The sequence below is a fragment of the Elephas maximus genome, chromosome 4 (genome assembly GCF_024166365.1).
Source record: "Elephas maximus indicus isolate mEleMax1 chromosome 4, mEleMax1 primary haplotype, whole genome shotgun sequence".
Classification (NCBI taxonomy): domain Eukaryota; kingdom Metazoa; phylum Chordata; class Mammalia; order Proboscidea; family Elephantidae; genus Elephas; species Elephas maximus.
The window spans coordinates 71,388,466-71,404,485 of NC_064822.1; the positions used below are offsets into that span (position 1 = coordinate 71,388,466).

The 16,020-nt window shown below is 40.9% G+C and overlaps 1 protein-coding gene across 1 annotated transcript; it reads left to right on the top strand.

The window, feature by feature from the left end:
• The first annotated feature begins 2,405 nt into the window (after positions 1–2,405).
• On the top strand, positions 2,406–15,124 carry DDX47 (DEAD-box helicase 47). The gene is made up of 12 exons (XM_049882517.1): positions 2,406–2,534; positions 3,267–3,360; positions 8,066–8,254; positions 8,476–8,547; positions 8,745–8,863; positions 9,433–9,504; positions 9,635–9,751; positions 10,295–10,441; positions 11,029–11,166; positions 12,155–12,225; positions 12,804–12,933; positions 14,523–15,124. The coding sequence occupies exons 1-12, from the start codon at positions 2,448–2,450 to the stop codon at positions 14,652–14,654; spliced, it is 1,368 nt and encodes a 455-aa protein (XP_049738474.1). The 5' UTR covers positions 2,406–2,447; the 3' UTR covers positions 14,655–15,124.
• The last annotated feature ends 896 nt before the right edge of the window (positions 15,125–16,020 follow it).

Below are 16,020 nucleotides of genomic sequence, written 5' to 3' on the forward strand. Positions count from 1 at the left end.
TGTCTCTCTTCCAACCCCACAGGGTGAACCTCAGGTAAAATTGTTCACTACAGATTAGTAAGTGTTATGGATTGAATTGTGTACCCCAAAAATATGTGTCAACTTGGCTAGTCCATGATTCCCAGTATTGTGCAATTGTCCATTATTTTGTCATCCCATGTGATTTTCCTGTGTGTTGTAAAGTTTACCTCTATGATGTTAATGTGGTGGGATTAGCAGGACTCAATAAACCAGGACTCAATCTATAAGATTAGGTTGTGTTTTAAGTCAATCTCTTTTGAGATATAAAAGAGAGAAGTGAGCAGAGGGACATGGGAACCTCATACCACCAAGAGACAAGAGCCAGGAGGATAGCACATCCTTTGGATCCAGGGTCCTTGTGCTGAGAGGCTCCTAGACCAGGGGAAGATTGATGAGAAGGACCTTTCTCCAGTCCTGTCAGAGACAGAAAGCCTTCCCCTAGAGCTGGTGCTCTGAATTTGGACTTCTACCCTCCTAGACAGTGAGAAAATAAATTTCTGTTAAAGCCATCCACTTGTGGTCTATCTATTACAGCAGCACTAGATAACCAAGACAGTAAGTAAGCACAAGTAAGTTCATGCTTACCTTGCCTACTGGATAATCCACCTCTACTCAGGTGAGTTGAGTTCATCATACTTCTCATCAGAAGTCCCCTCTCTTGCTTTGTATACGTATTCTGTTTTATCCTCAATTTTCATTCCCATTCCTTTCCCTTCACAGGCAAGCATTCTAAAATGTTTAACATGCATCTGTCAACTTGTATGTGTTCTCTCAGAATGTGATATCTGATAGACATATGTTTTAAATGTGCATGGACATACTTCATTCTGTTTTGTACTATTCTCACTCAGCACTAGGTTTTGACATCTAACCATATTGTTATGGGCACATTTGAACACACCATGTACACATTTTACCTATCCATTCTCCCAGTGGTATACGCTGTATTGCTTCCAACTCCCTATCTCAGGAATGATGCTGTAACGAGCACCCTGGCCACTGGGTGACAACCTGTGTGCCGGGCAACAGGAGTGCACTTTCTGGGCATTAGGTATGCAATACACTTAGTTTGCCTAAGTAGTAGCAGATTCCACAATAGCCTCACAGGCTATACTACCTCAGGGTCTCTGTACTTGCTGTTCCCTTAGTCTGAACAATCGCCCCTTGGGCTCTTGAAGGGGCTCTCTCCTACTCATCAGTGAGGTCTCAGAGAGGTCTTCCCAATCTCATAGTTATCCCAACAACCCACCCTTCCCAGGTTTGTTGTTGTTGTTAGTTGCCATTAAGTCTGACTCATGGCAACCCCATATGTGCAGAGTACTCTCTGTCATTTTTATTTCCATTTGTTAAATGCTTAGCAGTTTTTACAATTTTAAGTTATTTGTGATTAATTATTTACTATCTGCCTTCTCCCCAAGGATGGGGGCATTATCCTGTTCACTAGGCATCTTGCCCTAGCCTGTGGTAGGCTCTTAACAAATCAACCAAACCAAACCCAGTGCCGTAGAGTCAATTCCGACTCATGGTGACCCCACAGGACAGAGCAGAACTGGCCCATAGAGTTTCCAAGGAGTGCCTGGCGGATTCGAACTGCCGACCGTTTGGTTAGCAGTCCTAGCACTTAACCACTACGCTACCAGGGTTTCCTTTTAACAAATACTACTAAATAAATGAATATCATTATAAATAAATAGTAATATGATATCAATGTAGTCCCTGGGTGGTGCAAACATTAAGCACTCAATTACTATTAGAAAGGTTAGCATCTAGAACCCACCCAGAGGCGACTCGGGAGACAGGCCCGGTGATCTGCTTCCCAAAGGTCAGTCTTGAAATCCCTATGGAGCAGTTCAACTCTGCACACATGGAATAGCCATGAATCAAAATCAACTGTATAACTACTAACAACAACAAAATTATATTAATCGGTTCTAAATTGTATAGTTAGGAAAGCCGGGAACATAATGGACCAGAGAACTAGGAAGTGCTTTTTAAATGGGACCGAAAAGGCAGATTGCAGAGCGCTGGTGTCGCAGTGGTTAAGAGCTACAGCTACTCACCAAAAGGTCTAAAGTTCGAATCCACCAGCTGCTCCTTGGAAATCCTATGGGGACAGTTCTACTCTGTCCTGTAGGGTCGCTGTGAGCCGGAATCTACTGGACTTAAACTTTTTTTTTTTTCTTGGTCAAAGGACAGACTGGAGTCCCCGGTCAACAGCTCCATCTGCACTCAGCTCAATTCATGTCCCCGCCGTTATAACCATCCCTAACTATTTTCACATTTCCACGAAGCCCGTCCCACCGGACAGGTGGTGCAAGCCCCAGCATAACTGCAGGGGCGCCCGGAACACGCCGTCTGGTAAGAACTAAAACTACGTTTCCCAGCATCCCGCGCGCTGCCGACCCACTTCCGGAGCCCTAAACGAAATGGCGGCGTCCGTGGAGCACGATTCTCCGACTGAAACGCCCCAGCCGCAGGTGGAGGAGGAGGAAACGAAAACTTTTAAAGACCTGGTGAGAGTGGATGACTCTGGCTTCTCTTTGTACAGCTGGCGTCAGACGCAAGGCAGAGCCTGGTTTCCTTAGATCCCGGCCGGTGGTGTAGAAAAGCAGGCGGGGCCTAACTTGGGCTTTCCCTAGAATTTCAGAAGCTCGGCTTCGGAGGTGCACCTTCAACCGCCGAGTTTAGGTGGTAGGAGGGCTGCCACGCTCTTAGAGTCCCCATTTGCCACTTTGGCGAAGTTTGTATTTCTCCGGGAGATTAACATGTGGCAAATCAGTGTTTTGATATCTTGGGCTTTGGAGTCAGATTAAATAGGTTTGAATTCTGATGATCGCTTACTGGAGGCAAGTTATATTACCTCTCTGTGCCTCAATTTCCACATCTGCAAATTGGGGATAACAATAAGTAATTACCGCACAGGATTGTAGGGACGATTAAATGGTATAACCCTGCCCCCCCACAACAAACAAACAGACTCATAGCCCTCGACTCGATTCTCAGTCATGATGTAAAGTTCTTGGCTTTGTCCTTGTGAGTAGAAAATACCAGTAAGTCTTGAGCCACTGTCTAATAGTATTCATAGTTAAACAGCAGGCTCTGAATAGGTGCATAATAAGCACCTTGTGAATCAAAGTGAAAGGCATGTACATGTCACCGGCACGGTGGCTCTGACTGTCATTTAAGTAGGAGAGAGGTGGAGGATATGCTCTTCTTCACTAAGTTGTGTTTTTCTGAATTCTAAGGGTGTGACGGATGTGTTGTGTGAAGCCTGTGACCAGTTGGGATGGACGAAACCCACCAAGATCCAGATTGAAGCTATTCCTTTGGCTTTACAAGGTGAGTTGAAACTAAATATGTGGCCTGGTACAGATTGGCAGTGGTTAAGTACTAAGGCTGCTAACCAAGACGTCGGCAGGTGGACTCCATCAGGCACTCCTTGGAAACTCTATGGGGCAGTTCTGCTCTGTCCTACAGGGTCACTATGAGTCAGAATCAACTCAACAGGTTTGGTTTTTATTTTTTTGGTACAGATTCAGCATGAAGTTATACTCAAATACTTACCATTTTGAGAGCTCTTGCTTGCATAATTCAACTGAAATAAAAATACAGTCACTAAAGATAAAGTCTGTGCCTTATTGGCTTTTGAAAAAAATCAGTTTTTTCTCCAATTTCTTCGAGCTTACTTTGCATCTTTTTAACTGAAGGGATTTGTTGTCTGGCACAGATGTCGACTTTAAGAAAACACAGGATTAAAGTGTGCTAACTTGTTAGAAATTATGAATCAATAAGTGCAGACTTACATAAAGGTGCCTGGAACATATATTAGTGTCTAGAGGAGCGAAGAGGTTTTGCCGTGAAGTATGTCACATTTGCAGAAGAATGGTTAAGGTGCTGGTTGATAACTAGTGGGCCTGAAGATAACAGGATGAACTTTGATAGGAGTAGAGGTATGGTCCCACTTTTAGTTTCCGAAACATCAACTTTACAGGATCAGAATGGATGGTGAAAGAGACCCAGAGATGGTTGTTACTGAAATTTATTAAAATCCTCTAAGTAAGTGGATGTAACCTTCATCTCATTACTATAAGAGGAAAGTGATATTTTGAGGGTCCTTTATCCCCTTTGACAATAAAATAAAAGATTTTCTCCCCAGGAAAAAAAAGTGCACAAATATATATAATTTCAGTGAATTCAGGACACACTCTCCCTCCTCGCTCCCCAAAATCCTTTCCCCTCCTTCGAATTTCTCTCCCATGAGCCTTAGATTAAGAACTCTTGGACTAGCTCTAGAGAGAGAATCGTGCTTTGCATTGGTTAGAATACACCTAGAATACGATGCTTATGTCTGGGGACCACAGTTGTCAGGGATCAAACAGGGGCAATGAATATAATATCATATCAAAAATAGTTACAGATCTGGAACCCTTCTACACTGCTGGTGGGAATGTAAAATGGTACAGCCGCCTTGGAAATCGATTTGGCGCTTTCTTAAAAAGCTAGAAATAGAACTACCATACGATCTAGCAGTCCCACTCCTTGGAATATATTCTGGAGAAATAAGAGCCTTTACACGAACAGATATATGTACAGCCATGTTTATTGCAGCACTGTTTACAATAGCAAAAAGATGGAAGCAACCAAGGTGCCCATCGATGGAAGAATGGATAAATAAATTATGGTATATTCACACAATGGAATATTATGCATCGATAAAGAGCAGTGATGAATCTGTGGAACATTTCCTAACGTGGAGGAGTCTGGAAGGCATTATGCTGAGTGAAATTAGTCAGTTGTGAAAGGGTAAATATTGTATAAGACCACTATTATAAGAAATCGAGAAATAGTTTAAACAGAAGAAAATATTCTTTGATGGTTACGAGAAGGGGGAGGGAAGGAGGGTGGGAGAGAGGTATTCACTAGTTAGATAATAGATAAGAACTACTTTAGGTGAAGGGAAAGACAACACACAGTAAGGCGAGGTCAGCACAACTGGACTAAACCAAAAGCAGTTTCCTGAATAAACTGAATACTTCGAAGGCCAGTGTATCAGGGCCCAGGGCTTGGGGACCGTGGTTTCAGAGGACATCTAAGTCAATTGGCATAATAAAATCTATTAAGAAAACACCCTGCATCCCACTCTGGAGAGACATCTGGGCTCTTAAAACGCTAGCAAGCAGCCTTCTAAGATGCATCAATTAGCCTCAGCCTATCTGGACCAAAGGAGAATGAAGAACACCAAGGACACAAGGTAATTACGAGCCCAAGAGACAGGGCCACGTAAACCAGAGACTACATCAGCCTGAGGCCAGAAGAACTAGATGGTGCCTGGCTACAACTGATGACTGCCCTGATAGGGAACACAACAGAGAACCCCTGAGGGAGCAGGAGAGCAGTGGGGTGCAGACCCAAATTCTCGTAAAAAGACCAGTCTTAATGGTCTGACTGAGACTAGAAGGACCCCAGTGGTCATGGCCCCCAGACCTTCTGTTGGCCCAGGACAGGAACCATTCCCAGAGTGAACTCTTCAGACGGATTGGACTGAACAGTGGGTTGGAGAGGGATGCTGGTGAGGAGTGAGCTTCTTGGATCAGGTGGACACTTGAGACTATGTTGGCATCTTCTGTCTGGAAGGAAGATGAGAGGGTAGAGGGGTTCGAAGCTGGTGGAATGGACATGACGAGAGAGTGGAGGGAGGGAGCGGGCTGTCTCAGGGGGAGAGCAATTGGGAGTAAGTAGGAAGGTGTATATAAGTTTTTGTGTGAGACTGACTTGTAAACTTTCATTTAAAGTACAATAAAAATAAAAAAATAGTCACAGATAGTTAAAGGGACTGAGTGTGTTTGGTCTGGAGAAAAGAGTTAGGGGATAGCATATGATAATTGGCTTTAATGATTTGAAGAACTGTTGTGAAAAAGGGATTAGATTTATTCTGTGTATTTATGTTCCTCCCATAAATAGTTACTGAGTGCTTGAGATGAGTGTAAGGCACTGGGGATTGAGATTCTGCCCTTCCCAGAGTTTACAGTCTGGTAAGTTGATAATTAACAAATTTCTTACAGAATGAACACAGACATAAGAAAGTTATATTCAAAGTGCTGAGGGAGTAGAAAAGGTTACTTCTAATTGGAGTGGATTAGAGAAGATTTATTTCATTTTATTTTTTGGCTGAGAAGATAGGGAAGACATTTGAGCTGAACCGTGACACTTCGTAGGATTTAGACATTCAGATATGATGGGAGGGGAGAATCTTCTAGGTACAGGGAACCACATGAAAAAAGCCAGGGAGGCTGGAAAACCTGGGGCATGTATGGAGACCTGCGAGTACTTAGCATAGAGTGGTGAAAAAGTTTAAGATGATTGGGGTCAGATCATGAAGGACTTGAATGCCGAGTAAAGGAATTTGGTCTTTGTTTCATATGCAGTGGAGCTCCTTTGGAGATTTCTTTTTTTCAGCAGGAGAATGAAGTCCGTAGAGTTGTAATCTTGGAAGATTAATCTCATAACTGTGTAGGACGGTTTAGAGAGGAGAGACTGGTGTCAGGGAGACCAATAACTTTGGCAATAAACGAGTAAGGTAGTGGTAGTGGTTGTTAATTGCTGTCAAATTGATGACTCTGACTCATGGTGACCCCATGTATAACAGAATGAAATGTTGCCCTTCCCTGTGCTGTCTTCATGATAGTTGGTATGTTCATGTCCATCGTTGTGGCCGCTCTGTATTTTGAGTGCCTTTCAACCAAGGGACTCATCTTTCAGCGCTATATCAGACAATATTTTGTTGTGATACATAGGGTTTTCATTGACTAATATTTGGGAGTAGATCACTCGGCTTTTTTTTCTAATTTGTTTTAGTCTGGAAGCTCCACTAAAATGTGTCCACCATGGGTGACCTTGCTGGTATTTGAAAGACCTTGGTGGGAAAGATGTAGCGGTGGTACCAGGGTTGCTTTCAAATAGTAAAAAAAAAAAAATAGTTGGAGCATTTTGCCTTTTCCCTGCTTGCCCTACAGCAGAGGTGGCAAGAGGGAATCAGCATTAGGTGGTGGTAATAATTCTAAAATTACTCCAGTGATTTCAGTGAAAAGTTAGTATTGGTGCAGAGAAAAATAGGGATTAATGGACAGTTATTAGGAACTGAGTAACATGATTAAAGTGATCACCACCCTTATTCTTGGGTTGTCTCATTTCTGATGAATAGTTTGCAAATACATCATTTGAATCTATAGATTATGGACCTAAGCAAATGATTCAGATAGTGTAACAAAGGTTTTTGCTTTCTTCTATTTTTTAATTTTAATTTGAGCACTAATGAGGGTCTCAGTTTCTGCAGTTACTGAGCCCTGGATACGTCTTTTGTTCTTAAACCTTATAACAGTCCTGAAAGGTAGGAATTCTTATTGGTGAGAAAATTGAGGCTCAGAGGATTAAGTAACTTGCCTACAGTCACATAACTAATTATTGCTAGAGCTAGAATTTGAATGTAGACTCTTCTAGTTAAGAAATCTGTATCCTTAGCCCTGTATCACGGAGTGTTACTATGGAATGATCAAAATTTTTTGATGGTTTTGGAGGCTGATTTCCTTCTGATCTGTTGCATGTATTAAGTGTTAGGTGCTGGCAATGTGGCAGGTGAATATGACAAAGTGTATTGTACTGTCATGGAGCTTATGGATTCTAGTAGATTCCACATAGAATAGTAACATTGTAAAAAGGCTTAGAGGTTTTGAGAAAAAGACATGAGAAGATTTAGAAAAATTCATCAGTTCCACAGACAGGTTTGCTCTGGGGGGGAATCATAAAAAAAAAAAAAACAGAACACAACAAAAAAACAAAAACTGAAAGCAGTACAAACCCCAGCCGTTGGCAGTGGACATTGCTCACTACCACATGAGTCAAGCTACTTAAGCTCCTTCACTTTCTAACCCCCAATTCATCAGATACTTATTCAGGGTCTACTTTGTGCCCAGGGTGGTGTCATTGTAGGAAATGTGGAAATGAGTAGAGAATTTCTTTGGTATTAGGTGTTTTCTTTTTCTTCTAGGTCGTGATATCATTGGGCTGGCAGAAACAGGCTCTGGAAAAACGGGGGCTTTTGCTTTGCCAATTCTGAATGCCTTGCTAGAGACGCCCCAGCGTTTGTTTGCACTGGTTCTCACTCCCACCCGGGAGCTGGCCTTTCAGATCTCAGAGCAATTTGAAGCCCTGGGGTCCTCTATTGGAGTACAGAGTGGTAAGTGTCTGAGAGGAGAGGAATCTTAGAGAATGGAAGAACATACTGTTAGGCTAAGTTCCTGGACCTGAAGAACTGATCTGGTACATTAGCTTTGGGGATAGTCTTAATTCTAAGGGAAGACTGAATTTAAGTAGAAATCTAGCGTTCGGTTTAAAAGATGCTCAGTGGTCTGGGGGAAAAAATTAAGTCTCTTTTTTATGTTGTTTTTATTTCTGTAGCTGTGATTGTAGGTGGAATTGATTCAATGTCCCAATCTCTGGCCTTGGCAAAAAAACCACATATAGTGATAGGTGAGTAGTTGACAAGGGTAGAACGTGTTGGCAATCATGAATTGGAGATCTATCAATATTGGGTATAACTTATTTGCTTGGGAAGACTTTGAGAAACAGCTTTTGGTAATAGTTCATATTTTTAATGGAGTAGGTAACTTTACTTCTTTTGTCCTTGTTCTTAAATATTGCCTTTTCTCATAAATCTTTTTTGGTAGCAACTCCTGGTCGCCTGATTGACCATTTGGAAAATACAAAAGGTTTCAACTTAAGAGCTCTCAAATACTTGGTCATGGATGAAGCAGACCGAATATTGAATATGGATTTTGAGACAGAGGTGAGGTCTTAATTTCTTTCCCCTTCTTAGAGCATCACAAGTACCCAGTTTTAAAATTGGTGCATTGCACACCTCTGTTACATAGAGCACTGCATTGGCATCTTGATGCCCATCACGTTGTCCGTGCTTCTATAGAATATGGGCTGACAAAATTTCTACACTTGAGAGATGAGAAATATCAAAATCAGATTTTCTCGTCCATTTAATTTGACTTATACCTCTCCCATGCACCTTGAAATATATTTTCTTTGGTGACCCTGTCATCATAGCCTAAATATCATTTGATTGAGAAATACTTATTCATGCCTTTTTTCTTAGATTAGTTCTAATCTCCCAATTCAAATTGTTCTTTTCTCTGGATTGCTGTTTTTTTTTTTAATAGCATCTACTGTGATACCAAAGAGTAAATGTTCAGTAACTTTTAATTCAGTTTAATTGAATTTTTGAATGCACAAGTTCCCATAGTGATGTATTTAGTTTGTTGTTCCCTGTCTCTTTCATTATCTAGAGGGATTGCAGGTGTCCAGTCTAAATGTTTATATTGGGATTCTTTTCTCTTCGTAACCTAGGTTGATAAGATCCTTAAAGTGATTCCCCGAGATCGGAAAACATTTCTCTTCTCTGCTACCATGACCAAGAAGGTGAAATTTTTGGGATTTCTCCTTTATAAGAATTGATAAATAACAATGAATAACAATAACAACAACAGTGATAAATAAAGGTAGAAAAAATTTGGGAACCAGCGTACAATTGTAGATTTTCCTTCTTCAGGTGCAAAAACTTCAGCGAGCAGCTCTGAAGAATCCTGTGAAATGTGCGGTTTCCTCTAAATACCAGACAGTTGAAAAATTACAGCAGTATTATCTTTTTATTCCCTCTAAATTCAAGGTAAAGTATTTACTTGGACCAGTCCTGCTCCTTCCTCACCAAAGCATCTGAAAATGTGTCAACGCTTGGTTAGCTAAGGCCTGTGATATAGACTGGAGTACCTTCTGTTTGCTTCAGAGTGCATGTTTTGCTTATGTTTACCACTGATAAGCCAGTCATTCTGGGAATTCACAACATACTAAGCCACAGTAATGAAGTCACGATGTAATGATATAATTCCACCCTAACCCCATCCTGGAGGTAGTTTTTCTTTTGTTTATTATGTGGCCTACAGGTTTCTTGGGATGACCCTAGTTTTGTGCTTTGATTTAAAGGCATCTCCTGATGGCTGAGTGTAGATCTTGTGCTTGGCATCGGGCTTTATGTGGATGCGTGGTTCACAGAGATGATGATGCTGGTAAAGAAATGCAGAGCTGACAGCTGAGGGTCAGGATAATTGAGAATCAGCTATAGGCTTAGTCTTTTACGTAGTTTAATATGCCTAAGATTCTAACCCCTTCTTTCAGATTCAATTACATTTATGGTTTTGGGTTTGTAACTTAGGATACCTACCTGGTTTATATTCTAAATGAACTGGCTGGAAACTCCTTTATGGTATTCTGCAGCACCTGTAACAATACTCAGAGAACAGCTTTGCTACTCCGAAATCTTGGATTCACTGCCATCCCTCTCCATGGACAGATGAGCCAGGTAAGGATTCTTTGGCCTCCTTAGCTGTGAACTGGTAGCATGAGAAAGAGAAATCTTGTGACAGTAGATTTGCATAGTAAGGACATGTGTCATAACGCCTGTTTCCCTAATTGTTCTATTTTACGGGCTTTGCAATGTTGCTTTAGGTAAATGGATAGTTAGTTCCTCCTTTCAGAATAGCAAGAAATTAAAATATTCCATAGGTAGTTGTCTTGTTTGGGAGCTGTTGAGTTGATTTATTCAGCCTAGGGTAATGATTCTCTGGTCTCTAAAGAATTTAACAAGTTATTTCTCATTTATCTTTCCAGCATGTTAAACAATCCCTATTTCAGATTACTATTTTTAAGTCTTAGTGTTAAATATCTTTTGTTGTTTCTGTGTTTCTACTTTGACCCATGAAGCCCCAGTTTGGACTTAGTGGGAAAGAAAAAAGTCCATTAAAAAATTTCTGTCTCTTGGTTCTTGTGTTTAGTGGTCTATTTTGTGCAACATGGTCTTGGGTTCCAAGATTCCTTAGTTTTCCAAGATTAAAATTCTTCTCATTTCTTTTTTTATTGTAATAATTTTTTTCTCCTTCATCATCTCAGACCAAGCGCCTAGGATCCCTTAACAAATTCAAGGCAAAAGCTCGTTCCATTCTTCTAGCAACTGATGTTGCAAGCCGAGGTTTAGATATTCCTCATGTGGATGTGGTAGTCAACTTTGACATTCCCACCCATTCCAAGGTGAGTCCTGCTGCTGACTTGACTTCATAGTCCCAAAGCATATTTTTAATGGAATGTTGTCTATCTTTCCTTAATTACAATATAGGGTTTTTCTTTTGTTCTTGATTAATTAAATATCAAAAAATGGAACAGCTTTTAAGTTAGCCATCTTCATCATCTTGCACGTGCCTGGGTTAATGTAACATTAATAAATGTGAATGAAAGTTGCCAAGAAGAATTATTATATGTTGACAGCCAAAAGGTGCAGATCCAGCATATGCTGATCTGTGTCAATCTCGTTTCTTCAGAAATGACCCAGCACTGCCGTCGAGTCGATTCCGACTCATAGCGACTGTATAGGACAGAGTAGGACTGTCCCATAGGGCTTCCAGGGAGCGCTTGGTAGAGTCGAACTGCTGACATTTTGGTTAGCAGCTATAATTCTTAACCACTAAGCCACCAGGGTTTCTTCTAGAGAGATACCAGTGGTTAAAGCTATTGACTGCTAACCAAAAGGTAGGTGGTTCGAAACTACCAGCAGCTCTGGGGTAAAGAGATGTGGCAGTCTGCTTCTGTAGAGATTTACAGCCTTGGAAACCCTCTGGGGTCGCTGTGAGTTGGAATCCACTTGACAGCAGTGGATTTTACTAAGGTGTAGAGAGACTGTAACTTGCAGACAGTCTTGTAGCTGGCAGATGGTAAAACCAGGGCTGTAACCCAGGTCTGCCTCTAGACCCAGTGTTCTTTTTCCATATACATGTTGCTTCTAACCATGTAGCTATACTTAAGAGATTTGTCTTTTTATAAAAGAAAGGAAAAACGGGTCAGTTTTGTGCTGTGAGGAGAATAAAAAAGATGAAATAATTCCATTTCAACAAATGGCCCAGGCGTTTTTCTCCTGTTTGAGCATGAATCCATTTTGTTTCAGAGGTTTGCAGTCAGACTTTACATATGCAGTTTTTAATGTATGTTCTGTATAAATCGAATTTATGTACCCTTTTTATTTTAGGATTACATCCATCGAGTGGGTAGAACAGCACGAGCTGGGCGCTCTGGAAAGTCTATTACCTTTGTCACTCAGTGAGTAAATCAACTTTAGGGGCGAAGCAATGTAGAGAAAAGAGCAAAACTTTGGAGCCAGACTGACTTGGAACCCGTTCTAGCATTTATTATACCAGGCATTTAACTTCTCTGATCCCCATTTTTGTAATTTGTAAACTAGAAATAATAATACCTACCTAGCAGAATTTTGGTGAAGATTTGGAGACGATATGTGTAAAAGGTCTAGAATAGTATCTGGCATATAGAAACACAACAAATGGTAGCTATTATTTCTTTCAGCTGCTAGAGCCAGAGAGCAGTTACCTTTCCCTCAACTCAGGAAGTTTTAGAATAATAATTTCAGATTTTTTTTTTTTAAAAGAAACAATTTTTATGTACCCAGGGTTTTTCTGTGAGTAAAGAATATGTTGAGTGATTTTGTAGTGGGCTACGCACAGAAGATTGCATTTAACCAGTATTTAGAAAAGGAAAAGTAGGTTCAGTATTACTTAAAAGTGTGTCTCACACTGCATGATATCATACACTATCATAGTTTGGGTATGGACCGGCATTAGTGTCGTCAGCCAACCAGAGCGATGCCAATTTTCCTTCCTCAGGTATGATGTAGAACTCTTTCAGCGCATAGAACACTTAATTGGGAAGAAACTGCCTGTCTTTCCAACACAGGATGAGGAGGTTATGATGCTGACAGAACGTGTGGCTGAAGCTCAAAGATTTGCCCGAATGGTATGCAAGTTAGTTGCTTTCTTCCCAGCTTGTGTGCAGATGTTATTAACCATGCGCCAGACACATTATTTTATTAATCCATACAGTAAACTGCAGGAGCTGGGTATTATTCCACATTTAAGGTGAGGAAACTGAGGCATAGAGATGGTAGGCGATTTGCTTTAGACCATACAAATAAGTGGTTGAATCAGAATTAGGGCTCATTGTGACCAAAGTAACCACATCCTTGGCCACTGTTCACGTATTACATGTAGTAAGAGAACAGTTGGACTTGAGGTCAGAAAACCTACCTGTGAACTGTATGAGCATGTTGGTAATTTGTTTAACCTCTGAGTGTCCTTTCCTCACCTGTTAACTGGGATACCCAGTTGAATACCCTAGATGATTGTGCGAACCTGGCAAGCTAATATAAACTGTATAGTTAGTGGTACTAGTAGCAATAGTGTAGTGGTGGTGAGCAGGTTCTAAAGGAACATCCTTGGAAGTGCCGTCTGCTACCTGGAGTCCCAGTCTCAGAAATGGAGAAACTTGGCCCGTGGCATGCTTTTTTGAGTAGCTGAGGTGTGGTTTGTTTTTTTTCTACCCACATGGAATTTTTCATTTGGTATTTTTACTTATAAAAATATTACATATGTATTGGGGAAAAATTCAGAAAATACAGAAGGATTTAAGTAGTAAAGGAAAATTGAACCATCCCTCAGAGAGATCCATTGGTAATATATGGCTATTTTTCTTTCCCTGATCATAATTAGATTATATTTAATTGTATAATTAACATCTTTGTATTTCAGCAAGTGTAGATCCGTGTGATCATTTCTTAATAGCTGAAATATGTCATTATACATATGTGGCATGATCTACACTGGTGAATGTTTGTACTTTTTCCACTTTCTTGGTATTTTAACCAGTACTCTGATGAGCATCCTGCTCTGTACAGCTTTGCATACTTATCTTTTTTCCTTAGAATAAATGCCTAGAAGTAGAATTGCTGGGCCGAAAAGTATGTTGTCAAGCTGATTTTAACTCATAGCAACCCCATTTGACAGAATACAGCTGTCCCATAGGGCTTTCTTGGCTCTGAGTCGAAGTTTACTCGACGGCACCTAACAACAGCAATCTTTACAGAATCAGATTTCTAGGTCTTTCTCCCATGGAGCCACTGAGTGGGTTTGAACCTCCAACCTTTCAGTTGGCAGCTTAGCACTTAGCGGTTTGCGCCACCGGGGGTCCTTGGGCCAAGGAGTATGCACAGTTAAAAGTAGAATTTATACAAAATGTCAGATTATCCTCCCCCTCCCCTGAAAAGTTGTAATAATTTATACTGTTAGTGATAGTATATGTAACTGGGTATTACCATTCTCTTAAATCTTTGTCATCCTATCAGGTGAAAATGATTGCTTATTGTTTTAATGTATTTGATTACTAATAAGGTTAACATCTTCATATGTTGGGAGTTGGGTCTTATTCCTTTGCTAATGGCAAGTAGTAAGGAGCTGTTCTGTGTTTGATATTAAGGAACAGAAACTAGAATGTGTTACCCTCAATGACAGCAGCTCATTATCAGTCCCATCCTTTCTGTTTTCTTGTAGGAGCTGAGGGAGCATGGAGAAAAGAAGAAACGCTCACGGGAGGATGCTGGGGACAATGATGACACGGAAGGTGCTATTGGTGTTAGGAACAAAGTGGCAGGAGGAAAAATGAAAAAACGGAAAGGCCGTTAGTCACTTTGATAAAGACTTGTGTTTTACTTTGTATCTGTAGAAGAGAATTGCAGAAAAAGAATGAAACTTCTCCAACAGAGTTCCTTAGCCCGAAATCTGTCAGAATTGTGCCCGGAGTCCGCTCGGCTAATTCAGTACCCTTTCTACTTTCTGTCTGTTGGAGTATCATTACTGCAGAATATTTTTTACAGTGGCTGATGTCCAGACTCTTCCTGTTCTTCAACTTTGGTTCCTTGCTCGTGACATGAGTAGGATGTGCTCTTCAGTCACTTCACACGTTTTGCCATTTTCGACTGCAAGCCAAGGACTAGGTTGATGAAGCAAATGACCTGTGATTGTTAAGGAAAGAAGCTTCTACATCTGTAAGCTTGGATATGTCATGGGTACATCTATAAAATGGTGATATTTAAGCCATCTCAGCTTGTGCTTTATTAGAGGTAATGTGAAGTAATAAATTTTTAAAATTTCAAGCTTCTTGAGGACTTTGGTGTTAAAGGGGTTTATAGATAAAAAATGGCATAGGGACAGTGTCTGACCTCTCATCTCTTCACAAGGAGGAAGGAGAATCAAGAAAAACAGCCCAAGGCTGATTGCTATGAGGCAGAGGTGAGACATGCTTCCTCTCTCCTCCATTCCTACCACTTCTGACACCAACTGTCCCGCCCGCAGCACTCTGCTTCCCTGTTGGCTCTGATAATTCATTGCAGTGGCCACATAGAACTCACAGATCATTCTCACGATTGTGGGGTTTATTAGAGAAGTGACAGGTTACAATTCAGGTTCAGGAATGCTCAGGATATAGTTCTTCCAAGAAGACATCTTGGCCCAAAGGCATTCAACTTTCTCATACTATGGGGTGGGAATCCCATTGTGCCAACTCTTGCCAGTCTCTCGTGCTACCACTTCTGGCTCTCCTTCCTTCGTGTTGGTGCGATCCTCCATCTCCTGCCTCTGGGGTGGCTTGATGGCTCACCTCATGCCCAGTGGAATGGCAAAACTAACCAATCCCTTTTATGGCCACAATTACCCTATCTGCACAGTCCCGCTCAGTCACTTGGGTGGGAGTTACAGGACCATGGTGAGAAAGGCCACACAAAAGCTATCTCTTCACACCGCAGTAGACTTAAGTTTTACCAGTAGGTAAGAAACTGGTAGGCAGTTACATAGCAAGTTCACTGGTTGTCCTTAATTAAAGATAAGCATTATTTATGACTTAAAAAAAAAAAATCAATAAAGTCCTGTTTAAAAGTTGTGTTTTTCCTGGGGGTGGAGCAAAGTTTATCAGTAAAATTGCAAAGGTCTTTCATTTAGATCCCCGGTTCTATATAAAGAAAATATGTTCACTTCCCTGGTTCCTTGGATTAAG